This window comes from Mastigoproctus giganteus, chromosome 13 (genome assembly GCF_048544385.1).
Source record: "Mastigoproctus giganteus isolate SK-2022 chromosome 13, ASM4854438v1, whole genome shotgun sequence".
In the NCBI taxonomy this organism is placed as follows: domain Eukaryota; kingdom Metazoa; phylum Arthropoda; class Arachnida; order Uropygi; family Thelyphonidae; genus Mastigoproctus; species Mastigoproctus giganteus.
The window spans coordinates 92,100,251-92,113,980 of record NC_143587.1 but is presented as its reverse complement, the minus strand read 5'-3'; the positions used below and the strand labels follow the sequence as shown (position 1 = coordinate 92,113,980).

The window sequence follows — 13,730 nt, the reverse complement described above, 5'->3', positions numbered from 1 at the left end:
ACCTCCTTTGTGACTTGATTACAGACTATCTTACATCTACCACAAGCACGTGTGTCTCCTGATAATTTATATGCATCCCATGCAATTTTCTTTTCTGCCACAAGCCACATTAGTTCATCTGACAACCATTTTGGCCTAAACCTTGAACAGTATTTCTTAGTTGGCATGAAAAGCCTAGTAGCTTCCAAGATTAATTCCTTAAATGTTCCCATTTAGAATTTGCTGTTGGTAACATCAATTGGTCCCACTGTATAGAATTCAAAAACAGTCTGAGACTACTATAGTTGCCTTTAAATAAACAAAAGCCGCTCCCTTTACCCCTGACGGTAGATACATCTTTGAGTAAATTCCATATCAGTATAATGTGATCACTGCCACCTAGTGGTTCCTTTATCTGCAGATTCTTAATGCATGAATAATCACTGCTGATAATCAGATCAAGGGTATTATTCCATCTGATTGCCTCTCGAACATGCTGCTGTAGAAAACAATCATCCAGTAAATCGACAAAAGTCTTGCTAGTGTGCAAGTGACCAACCCACCAGTTCCAGTCTATATCTAGGAAGTTAAAATTCCCCATTATAAGACAATCTGATTTACTGGCCCACTATTTCCCTGTATAGTTGTCCTTTGTACTAATCAGAGTCATTAGGCCTAAAACACACTCCTACTCTCCACATGTCACACCAATGTCAACTGGATGCATTTCCTTAGATTTTGTTTCTTAACTAACATCGCGACTCCCTCCCTCCTTTTCTGTCCTTTCTGCATTGAGCATTATAGCTCTCGTTCATACTATCTATTTCTGTACACAATGTACTTCCCAAATTTCAATTCTGCATTCCTTATATCTGTGTGACACCACATCTCTGAGATCTGAACAATGTCTGTCTTTGTTGTCTTAACCAGCACTTCAAATCATCAAATTTATTTACTATACTCCTAGTATTGGTGTACATGCAAGTATACATGCACCTGTTCTTACGCTTATTTACCATAACAAAGCCCATGTACTTATTTGTTCCATGATGACTCCCAGTAGTCCTTGAAATCCCCAGCACCTTGCTTTCCAGGCTGCTGCTCATTTTGATAGAAGCAGTGCAAGTACAATACAAGTGCGAGTGAGATTTCTTTTTCTTCTTTTCCTTGGTCAGATTACTGTTTCAAATCTTCTGATGTCAACGTTTACTCAGATCGTGTCAGTGAAATTATTTTTATAGGGATGGAATCCTTTTTCCACACTCTACGTTAAAATCTTGTCCTTTACCTAAACCTTGGTTTTCCAATAAATGTGATAAGGCTGTTCAAGAGAAGAATGTTACATATCGTAATTGCTTGTTTCCAAAATATCAAGTTTCATTTCCTGCCAACACCAAAGCTGGCAACAATTGTAAAGCAGTTATTAACAGGCTAACTTGCAGAATAGAAAACTTGCTTCTTGTCCAAATGGTAGCCAGGCATTCTTGTCTCTTGTCAAAGCTACTGGTTGCAACTTTTGCAGATCTCTGTTCCCACCTCTGTCAAAACCAGATGGTTCTGTTGCCACTTCAACCAAAATAAAGCTGACGTGTTAGCATCCAATTTTCTTCCAACCCCTGTATTGAAGATCTTGGTAAACCACCTCCCACCATTCCCAGTACACACTATTCAATGCCTCTGTGGTCTTCCATCAAAAGGATGTAAGAAGGATCTTGCCAAATCTTGATGCTAAGACAGCTGTGGATCCTGATGGTTTTTCTCCACTCGTTCTCGAAACCTGTGCTTCTGATCTTACTCCTGTTCTGTGTCGCCTATTTTTACTTTCTTATTCAAAAGGTGTTTTTCCTTCTGCTTGGAAATTTGCTCATATCCAGCCAGTTCCTAAGGAGGGTGACAAATACCTCCTGTCCAATTGTCATCCGATTGCACTTCTTTCTAAAGTAACCATCAACTCAACAATCTAGAAAACTTCCATCTGATCAATGATCACCAGTATGGATTCCGTCAGTGTTGATCGACTAGTGATATTCTGGCTTATGTTACCCATCTATGGACAAATTCAAAGGAAAAGTTTGGTGAAACTCAAGCAGTTGCTCTTTACATTTCAAAGGCTTTTGATTGTGTTTGGCATAACTGTCTTCTAAATAAGCTTCCATCTTATGGTTTGCCAAGTGTTTTTTTTAATTGAGTATCCAGCTTTCTCTCTGACTGCTCTCTGCAGGTGATGGTAGATAGCTCTCTGTTTTCTAACTTCTCCACTAATGCTGTTGTTCCCCATGGTTCAGTTCTTTCTCCCACTCTTTTCTTCTTGTATATTTAATGATCCCCTTCCATTATCTGGAACTCCTATCCATATTTTTGCTGATGATATTGCTTTGCATTCCACCTTCCAGTTTGAGAAACCTTGCCCTGCACAAACAGCTTCAGCTTCTCAAATATTCACTACCAATTACTTAAATGCCGATCTACAGGTAATTCTCCAGTGAGGGAAAAGATAACTTAGTTGATTTCAGTGCTTCTAAAACTCAGTCCTGCCTTGCTGTCATAGCTTGCAAAAAGGATTCTTCTGCTCCTATATTTCTCTTTGATGACACTCCGATTCCTAGTCATGTTCATATCTCCATTGGGAATTACCCTGATTTCTAATCTCTATTGGCATAAGCACATTACAAATATCTTCCTCTGCACATAAAAAAAAATGTGTTTTCTCTTTTGCTCTTGGCTTTACTTTTCGTCAGCTGTTCACTCTGTACAAGTTGCAAATCCACCCTACCATGCAATATTGTTCCCACATCTGGGGCAGTGTCCTGAAAACCTCTCTGGCGACTAGATTCAAATCAAAAGAGGGCAGTTAGGTAAATTAATGACTCATCTCTAACAGAGTCTCTCCACTCTGTCTCACAATGTTCTGTTTCTGCTGTATGCCTTTTCTATAGATATCCATGGGCACTGTTCTTTTGAATTGGCTTCTATAATTCCCACTCACTCTTCCAAAGCAGTCCGAACACATGCTGCAACCAGTCAACGTCCTTTTACTGTGCAACTTCAAACTCACAGCACCAACTTTCCTTCACGTGTACCTCCTGAAAATTACAATATACAGAAGTTCAAGTCTACTTTCAACAAATATTTTCTTTCATCTTCTCAACCTTCAACCCATGCATGGTACTAAGTACTGTAGGTTCTAATATCTCTTATGTTTGGGGTTTTCATAAAAAAAAAAAAAAAGAAAAACAATTTCACATCTGCCTGTGGTTATTGTTAATCTATTAGTTCAGTGTTTCTCAACCTTTTCATTGTTGCGTCACTTTTAAAGACACTAAAATTTTGTGGCACACTTTTAAAGACGCTAAAATTTTACGGAACACTACAATCACTATTATACTCATATATATAAACAATAGGGATGATATAAAAGTTATTAGCCAGATCAGATTAATGCCATCAATAGCAGATTGTACATTACATCAGTCTGTACTGTAATATAGTTATTATAGTAAAAGCACAATAAATACTATACAGATGCTGAACATGTATATGAACACAATAGTATACAGCCAGCAGTAGGCCTACAAGGCCAAACCCTGGAAATAAACATATAATTAGTAATAAAATATAAATATATAATACAATGATGATTATGTAGTTAACTATTGGTGTAGAGATACATTGAAAGGGACTTTTTCAAGGGCTAACCCTCTCAATATATCCTACCAATAATTAACAGAGCTATCTGTTTCTGATTGACATCTGCTATTTATCAGTGTCCAAATCTTAAACTTAATTTTGTTATAATTAAGTAACAAACAGGCAAGATTTAGCCCTAATTTAGATTATATATATACATCCAAAGTAAGTAAATTGCATAAATAAATTTAATCAATAAACTAAATTTAATAAATAAACTATCCCAGATCCGATTAATGCCATCTCTATAAGATTAAACATTACATCCATCTGTATATTATTTAATATACTCTAAGTATAATATCTGTTAAAGATGTTAGTAATAGTGGTAGAGGCTAATGGTGTAATATACACAAAAATTTCAGGTTATAGTGCAAACCGAGAAAAAACCAGTATGGCCCAAGGAACATAAAATCTTATGTACGGGCCCATGGTATCCTGGAAAAAAATATATATACAATACAAAGTGAGGTAAACCTTACATATAAAAATTATATTAAAATTAAAAATATGTTAATTATAGGTAATTAGATACACTGAAAGGGACTTTTTCAAGGGCTAACCCTGTCAATGTATCAACCATAATTAATGAGCTATCCGTTTCTGTTGTCATCATCCAGCTTAACCGTACCCAAATGATATTTAGGTAGTATAAGATAGCAATTCCAAAAGAAAGCAAGGTAGTATATGATAGCAATTCCAAATGCTGGTAATGTATGTTAGCTAAAATTTAATATAATTAGGTTGCAAACCACCAAAGTAAATCACAATTTATTTGTTAGCTGGCTAGATGACTATTAACCAGACGGATAGCTAATTTACAAAATAATAATAGCTAGCATTACAAAAGAGTAATACATAGCATTATATAGAAAGAGATCCATATTATATAGAAAGAGATCTATTAAACATATACGTATTTGGTATATTATATATCATATAGGTAACAATAGTAGCATAAGCTAAACTAAGCTTATGCTACTATTGTTACCTATATGATATACAGGGTGTCTCAAAAATATTGGTACAAACGTTTAGGGGAGGTAGGTAACATCTAAAGGAATGTGAATCGCATAGCCCATAACCGGAAATGTCACCGGAAAGTAGTAGCGGAGGCACAAGAAGCAGAAATTACACAAGACAGTAATTAGTGGCAAACATTTATTTGACATAATTTTAACAATGGAGTACAAGATGGATGCATTTTATGATGTTACAACAGATGCTCGAACGTTCCACCATGAGACACGATGCATGCGTGACACCAACGCAGCATGGATTGGCAGACACGGTCGAACACACCTGGAGTTTCTTTGACAGTAGCAGCAGCGCAGACGAGTCTCGCCACGAGATCCATTTCCGTCTCCACAGGCGATTCATACACGATAGATTTGAGGGCTCCCCACAGAAAGAAATCAAGGCTCGATAAATCAGGTGAGTGTGGGGCCAGGCAACGGGTCCACCACGGCCTATCCATTGACGCCCAAAACGCCTGTTCAAATGGTCACGAACACACCTTCCATAATGGGCAGGCACAACGTCATGTTGAAACCAAATGTTGCGTCTCACATTTGCTGGAACATCGTCAAGTAACCCTGGTAGAACTTGTTCAAGCAAGATCTGATATTTAGCTTAGTTCATGCGGAATGGTAACAGGTATGGGCTGACTAAGCAGTCCCTGACCAACCTGCCCACACATTTAATGTGAAGCAAAGTTGTGCCGCATGGGGGTGCACACCATGTGGGCCCTCTGCTAATCCATACACTAGGTGCATGTCTGCCAGCTCACAGTTCGTATATCGATGCATGCTCTTCATGCGGCACCTACTGCTTGAATGAGTAAACCAGAAATTTTTCCTCTCGCGAACTGATGAACAGCGCCGTGTACCAACTTACGGTTACGTTTCCGGTTATGGGTTCCTATGCAATTCACATTCCTTTAGATGTTACCTACCTCCCCTAAACATTTGTACCAATATTTTTGAGATACCCTGTATAATATACCACATACGTATATGTTTAATAGTGGATGGATCCCTTTCTATATAATTCTACATAATGCTAAGTATTACTCTTTTGTAACGCTAGCTATTATTATTTTGTAAATTAGCTATCCGTTGGGCTAATAGTCATCTAGCCAGCTAACAACTAAATTGTGATTTACTTTGGTGGTTTGCAACCTAATTATATTAAATTTTGGCTAACATACATTACCAGCATTTGGAATTGCTATCGTATACTACCTTACTTTCTTTTGGAATTCCTATCTTATACTACCTAAATATCATTTGGATGCGGTTAAGCTGGACGATGACAACAGAAACAGATAGCTCGTTAATTATGGTTGATACATTGATTGGGTTAGCCCTCGAAAAAGTCCCTTTCAATGTATATAATTATCTATAATTAACATATTTTCAATTTTAATATAATTTTTATTTGCACGGTTTACCTCACTTTGTATTGCATATATATTTTTTTTCAGAATATCATGGGCGTGTACATATGATTTTATGTTTCTTGGGCCGTTACGTCGTACTGGATTTTTCTCGGTTTGCACTATAACTTGCAATTTTTGTGTATATTACACCATTAGCCTCTTTTTTTTCCTTTTTTTTTTGGTAGTTGTTGGCGCATCAGCTTCTGTGGCCATAATGCACCTCCCAAGGTTTTTGCAGTACTTTGATCCAAGCCCGAGGCGGGATTCGAACCTGCAATCTTTAGGTTGCCAGGCAGGCAATTTACCCACCCGGGTAGCCCGGTCAGCGCCATTAGCCTCTACCACTATTACTAACATATATATATATATATTCACATACTGTAAGTTATTTCTGTTGGGTATATCAAAAAAACACGAGGTTGGGAATAGCCATGAGATAAAGGCTCCATTAAAGAAGAGACAATCACCAAGTTGTGATCTGAAGTGTGCCTAAAGGACCTATCACTTCGACCGTGTACTTAGAAGGGTTGTTTGTGATAAAAAGATCAAGCGTGTTGGCTGTATGATTAGGATTGTCCGGTATTCTTGTAAGTAAATGAACAATCTGTGCAAGGTCATTAGTAATTGCAAAAGCCTCAGCATCTCGACCAGCTGGGTCGGTGTGACTAGAAAACGGAAGCCAGCTGGAGCTGTGAACATTAAAATCACCAAGGAAAATTGGTTGATTGCTGGAACAAGGTTGCTGTAACCAATTTCCATCTGATGTTGTGGAAGTGGGTAGCTTAAATAAATTCAAGGAAAAACTTGACAAACTGTTGGAGATGGATAGGTGAAATGGAAGATTTTTTTTTTTTTTTTGGCTGATGCTGCACAAACTTGTTTTCTTTGCATCATTTGCCACTAGTGATAATAACTGCAAGGTTCATTTGGATAGGAATAACTGCAGAATAACTTATATTTGGGTGGTATCAAAACAAGATAGTGGAAAATGAAAAGAACCGAAGGGTTCTTTTCATTTTCATCAAGAGTCAATATTAAGTTCCCTGAGCATTATAGACAGGCGGCTACGACATTTATGGGGTTCTATCAATGGTATATATAGGAACTTGGCAGGGATAGGTTGCTAAGTGAATTAGCTATGACAACTGTATGCTTCACAGTTATGATGATGAATCAGGCAACTATTTTCAGAAGTGAAAGCAACTTCCACTTGTTTACTTTGTGAATAAACTAAAATGAAATCCAATTAGGGACAAGAGTGTTTTGGATAATCAATTTTAAATGCAATCCATCTACAGTAAAAAATTGAGGAAAAAAGTGTGAGAAAATTAGTATAATTTGCAATTATTATTTAACATATGTATACTATATATGCTTGTACAGCTTTAAAATAATTGCCAATATTTTCTGCTTGTAAGATGTCAGCCTTTTTTCTACTTAAATTCCATATATTCTTAAAACAGACTAACTGGTTTGCAACTAATTCTTTTTGTGATTCAGTCCAACTGGTAGCAAAAAGGGCATTAAACACTCCAACTGTTGGTTTCTGTGGTGTATATTCATCACATTTCACTGTGATTTTAAGTTATATAATTAATTGAAAAACTATTTTCATCTTGCAAAATGTAATAACATGGATTGTCTGCATCTTTATTTACTTACATTCATTTAGTCAGCCAAACTGACTATTACATACTTTTTATTTGTCATAATTTATGTAAATGGCATAATTGTAACCTTTGTTTTTTTTCTTTTCTTTTATTCACCATATCAGTGTGTGGTTCGTATTGGAAAACAAGTGTCTAGTATCAGCCTTCTAGCACATACTACTATCCAGGGGTGAAGTACGGAGCTTCGAATGAACAAATAAGTAAACTAAGTTGCACGGTCAAAATTAACCCCTCCCCTTAGCTTCATTCATAATGCTTTATACAAGTGGAATGATATTTATGTGATAGTTTTGTTTCTTACAATTAAATATTAAACTGTAAAATTCTTTGTGATGAAATTAGAGGAAAAACTTTTTAAACAAATTTAAGTTATATTAAATTTCAAATAACTAGTTCTACTCCATATATGTGTTTTTTAGAATTCCTAACACATACCATATAATTGCTTATCACATTGGACTCAAAATACCTTGTAACAACCCCCCCATCCCCACACCTTACCTTTGAAACTACTGTATGTCTCTGAATAGAAGCATTGAAAGAAGCAATCTCACATCTGGTAATTTGTAATATCAGTTATATTAAGTAAAAGCACACTTATAGCAATCACATTAGGTAAAAACAGGGGTGTGCTGGAGAGGGTCAGGGTGACTCCTACAAACACCTTATTAAAATTTTGGTGATTACCTGAGCCCCTTGTTAAACAAAAAAATAAAATAAAATAAAAAATTATTCAACAAAAATTAATGATTACTTTCACTGGGGGTAACCCTTAGCTGAAATTCTCAAGTGAGCCCCTTATTAACAAATTGGCAATGAACCACCGGGTAAAAGTAAATTAACAGCATTCATATAAAGCAAAAGCCTAATAATAAGTAAGATAGCAGTTATGTGTATGACAGGCCTCCTACCTTGTGTTTTAGTAGTAGTGGCATGTGATGCAAGAAAGCAAGTTTTTTTTTTTTTTTGATTTGGTAGTTGTTGGCGCATCGGCTTCTGTGGCCATATTGCACCTCCCAAGGTTTATGCAGTACTTTGATCCAAGCCCGAGGCGGGAATCGAACCCGCGACCTTTGGGTTGCCGGGCAGGTACTTTACCCACTCGGTTAGCCCGGTCGGGAAGAAAGCAAGTGTATGCTTATGCAGCATCAGCCAAAAAAAAAAAATCACACCATTCCCTCCAAATGCCTGTCCAGTTGCTCCTTAAGTTTATTCAACCTATCAACTTCCACAATGACAGATGGAAGTTTGTTCCAACAATTAACCACTCGCTGGCTAAAGGCAAATTTCCACACATCTATCCTTTCTTAATTTGAATTTATGCCCCCTTAGGTTCGTAATCTGAACAAGTAGTAGTAGTAGTGGCATGTGATGCAAGAAAGCAAATGTATGAGCTTATGCAGCATCAGCCAAAAAAAAAAAAAAATCACACCATTCCCTCCAAATGCCTGTCCAGTTCCTCCTTAAATTTATTCAACCTATCAACTTCCACAACGACAGATGGAAGTTTGTTCCAGCAATTAACCACCCGCTGGCTAAAGGCAAATTTCCGCACATCCAATCTACATCTGTCTTTTCTTAATTTGAATTTATGCCCCCTTAGGTTCATAATCTGAACAAGTGGAAGGATCCCATCAGAATTCAGCGTGCTGAACCCATTCAAGGCCTTATACACCTCAATCAGATCACCGCGCAGGTGCCTAGTCTCCAGCCACTGCAATTTGCAGAACTTAAGCCTCTCTTGATAAGAGGATCCCTTCATTCCCCTCACTAATCTTGTTGCCCTTCTCTGTACACGCTCAAGTAAATCTACATCCTTCCTAAAATAAGGCCTCCGGACCTGTACGCAGTACTCAAGGCGTGGCCTGACCATTGCCTTATACAAAGGGATAATCACCTCCTTTTCCCTGATAGCAAAATTCCTATATATCATTGACAAAATCCCATGACCTGCCCTGGCAGCCTGTCTGCATTGCTCAGAAAACTTCATATCTGACTGCACAATTACTCCCAGGTCTTTTTCATTTTCTACCACCTTAAGTGTAGTACCACACAGTTGGTATGTTTTTCTGGGGTTACTTCTACCCATATGCAGTACTTTGCATTTGTCAAGGTTAAACTTCAGTTGCCACTTCTTAGCCCATCTGCCCAAATTATCTAGATCCTGTTGCAGTAGCACACTTCCATTACTGTCATTAACAACCCTGCCAACTTTGTATCATCTGCAAACTTCGACATTAAGCCTGATATACCTTCATCAATATCATTGATAAATATACAAACAGTAGCCCCAACACCGAACCCTGTAGGACTCCACTAATAACATTAGTCCACGAAGAGCAGCACCAATTGATTACCACCCTCTGTCTTCTCCCACTTAACCATCCTTTTATCCATTGTAGCAACTTACCCTTAATACCTTAATAGTTTTTGTAAATGTAACACGGCTCCGTCATTCACTTTGCATGACAGGGGGCAATTTGTATTTGTAATGCCGTTGTGTGTGCCTACTGTTTGGATGTGAGGGTTAAAAAGCAACTGATTAATTCTAACATATATCAGTAAAACAAAAATTAATAAAGTAAAAACATTTTTATTTTAACCCTATAGAAAATTTTTTGCGGGTTATTAAATATTTAATTACTTAGAAACTGTAACATTAGGGTCTCGAGTTAACAAATAATGTCTCCAATTCCCGTCAGGACAACCTGCAAATAAAAAAAAAAAAAAAAAAAAATCACAAATCTCAAACATAATATCATTACCTTCGAATTCATCAAATTCTACACGAAGTAATTCCTTAGACCTAATGACACGTGCTCCTCCGTTCTCATCTGACATTTTTCCGTAAAGGTTTGAAAAAACTACAGCTATTAACCTTTACTATACCACTGCTTAATCAAAACAGTCCGTCGCCTAAGATGGAAAGAGAATGAGGGAACTTTATTTTTTTGTTGTATGAGAATATCTGAAGCTCAGCATTCCGCATCCATTTTTTATTCATAGATTGATTTATGAATTTACCTCTGCAAGTAGCAGCGCTACAATCGCACGACTTGCTTTATTGTAACCTGAAACGCCGTATCTTTTATTATTAAGTTATGCTACTCGTGCATCAGACTAGAAAAAAGCAAAGAAAGCAAATCATTCAAATTAGCAGAAATTCATTGGCTCAAGGAAACTGCTAAGGAAAGCTCTCCTGCATCAGAGTAGTAACGTATCGAAATGTTACTAACTCTGGACTCCTGAAAAACATGGCGTAATAGAATCTCGACTAAGTATTAATAGAGATTCTATTCCAATAAACTAGGTAAAAAAAACTAGGTAAAAGTAATATTAATTTCAATATAGAATTAGCATTAGTAAAGGCACACGATGCAAGAAAGCAAGCTAACATAACAGCCAAAAAAAAAAAAAAAAAAACTTCTAATTTCACCCATCCACTCGCTCCAAATGTTTGTCTAGTTCTTCAACATTGAATCTATTTAAGTTATCGATTTCTACAACGACAGATGGAAGTTTGTTCCAGCAATCAACCACCCGCTGGCTAAAGGCAAACTTCCGCACATCTATCCTACAAGTGTCTTTCCTCAATTTGAATTTATGCCCAACTCCAGCGATTATGCTGAGAAAGAGGAAGATTCCCATCAGCAACTTACATGCTCAAACCATTCAAGGCTTTATTATACACATCAATCAGATCACCTTGAATGGGTTCAGCACGCTGACTTCTGATGGGATCCTTCCACTTGTTCAGATTACGAACCTAAGGGGGGCATAAATTCAAATTAAGAAAGGACAGGTGTAGAATAGATGTGCAGAATTTGCCTTTAGCCAGCGGGTGGTTAATTGCTGGAACAAACTTCCATCTGTCGTTGTGGAAGATGATAGGTTGAATAAATTTAAGGAGGAACTGGACAGGCATTTTGAGGGAATGGTGTGATTTTTTTTTTTTTTTGGCTGATGCTGCATAAGTTCATACATTTGCTTTCTTGCATCACTACTACTACTACTACTACCTCGCAAGTGCCTAGACTCCAGACACTATAATTTGTAAAACTTAAGCTTTTCGTCGTAAAAGCAACCCTTTATTTCATTCACTAATCTTGTTGACCTTCTCTGTACTCGTTCCAGCAGCTCTACATCCTTCTTAAAATGAGGCCTCCAGACCTCTATACAGTACTCAAGGTGTGGTCTGACCACTGCCTTATACAAGAGGATAATCACCTCCTTATCCCTGCTAGAAATTTTCCTGTATGTCAATGACAAGACACCATGAGCATGTATGTAACCTAACTGAAAGATTCTATAGAAAAATGCTTTATTTTAAATATTACTTAGTAGTACTACACTTGATATCTTTTTTTTCAAGTTTAATTTAAAAAAAGAAAAAAACTTCCCATGTACACAAAATATCCACTTTCCACAACACCAGATGGAATTAAACCGGAAAAAGTTGATTGTTCCAACAGTGAACTACCCGTTGGCTGAAAGCAAATTTCTGCCTGTCCCTCATGCGACCCACAGATTAGAAAGGAAATAGTTGTTTCTGCCTAATCTGTGACAGAAACGATCCTTCTTCAATGTAAATTTGTACGTCCTCATGTGTACTATCTGAACAAGAGTAAGGATGCTACCATAATATATTTCGCTCCATCCACTCAAAGCCTTAACATCTCAGTTAGAACTCCTTGCTGGTGAACACTTTCCAGACGCTACAAATTGCAGAACCGATGCCTTTTGTGGTGAGAGAACACTGCTTTGGGCTCTTGACTAATCTGGTTACTCTTCTCTCTACCCATTCCAAGTGTTTAGCATATTTCATAAAATGAGGCTTCCAGACCTGTATGCAGTACACAAGATTTGTAATAATCTTTGCAACACAAAACTGCATAATCACCTCATTATGACTGCTGTAAAAATCCATGTACATCATTGACAAAACCCCATCAGCTGACCAGCTGCAAGTCTGCACTGCTCAGCATATCTCACTTCAAATTATATAAAAGGTACCCGGGGTAGACGGAATCTATCTAATTATAATAAAGAAGGCACCAAGGGAAGTAAGCAAACTCAGCCATAATTTTGAGAACATCCTTAGAGTCAGCGGAGGTCCTCATTGACTGGAGATGTGCAAAGATATGACGAATTCACAAAAGGGGGTTCGAAGAGTAACAGAAATAATTATAGCCCTGTTAGTTTAACTTCTGTTCCGGAGAAAATTGGTTAAAAAGATGATATAGGATCACTTAGACAAGACAGCAGTGTAGGTGATCCTGTACACCAATGCACTGGTGTGCATAATTTAAGGACCAGTCAGGTTTTCACCTGTAGCTTCTAATAGGAGTTGCCAGGATATAGGAAAAGCATACCAAACGAACCTCGTGAGGTACAGAAATGATGAAGAAAACAACACCGACACAAGAAAGGAAACAAACGGTACATAGGAACTTTATTCAAAAATGGCAGCATAGCACTGGTTGCCACGATACAGATGCATTACTGCCAAAGATAGAACAAAGGGAAGAGGTGGAACTCAGTAGGAGATATGGCCACCGCTAATTTCGATGCAGTCTTTGAACCATCTGTCCATATTTAGAACAATGTTGTTGATAAATTATTGTGGTAATATCGTCTATTCCTCTGTCAGCGCCATCTTCAGTGGTGAACATTTTCTGGTGAGTGTGGACTTGCCGCTAGGCGTTTCCCCAGAGCGTCCCATATGTATTTGATGGGATTTGGTTCTTTGGAACAGGCAGGCCAATCCTTACGAACAATGTCCTCACTTTCCAAAAGCATATAAACAGCTGAGGTGCGATGGACTGTGGCGCTATCATCCATAAAAACGAAATTGGGGCCAATGACACCTCGGAACAGATGCACAGGGTAAGAATTACCTCTGTACATTAGCATGCACCAGTTAAAGTACTGCCTTCCAGTATCTGGAGCTGTGC

At 37.6% G+C, this 13,730-nt stretch overlaps 1 protein-coding gene across 1 annotated transcript in view; it reads right to left on the bottom strand.

Annotated features, from left to right (window-relative positions):
• The window catches only part of LOC150076257 (uncharacterized), a 48,937-nt gene extending 38,044 nt beyond the window's left edge, over window positions 1-10,893 (bottom strand). The window contains exon 1 of the mRNA XM_090387620.1: window positions 10,542-10,893. Coding sequence (XP_090243746.1) covers window positions 10,542-10,617 — 76 coding nt within the window. The 5' untranslated portion in view covers window positions 10,618-10,893. The remainder of the gene's footprint in view (window positions 1-10,541) is intronic.
• Between the last annotated feature and the right edge of the window lie 2,837 nt (window positions 10,894-13,730).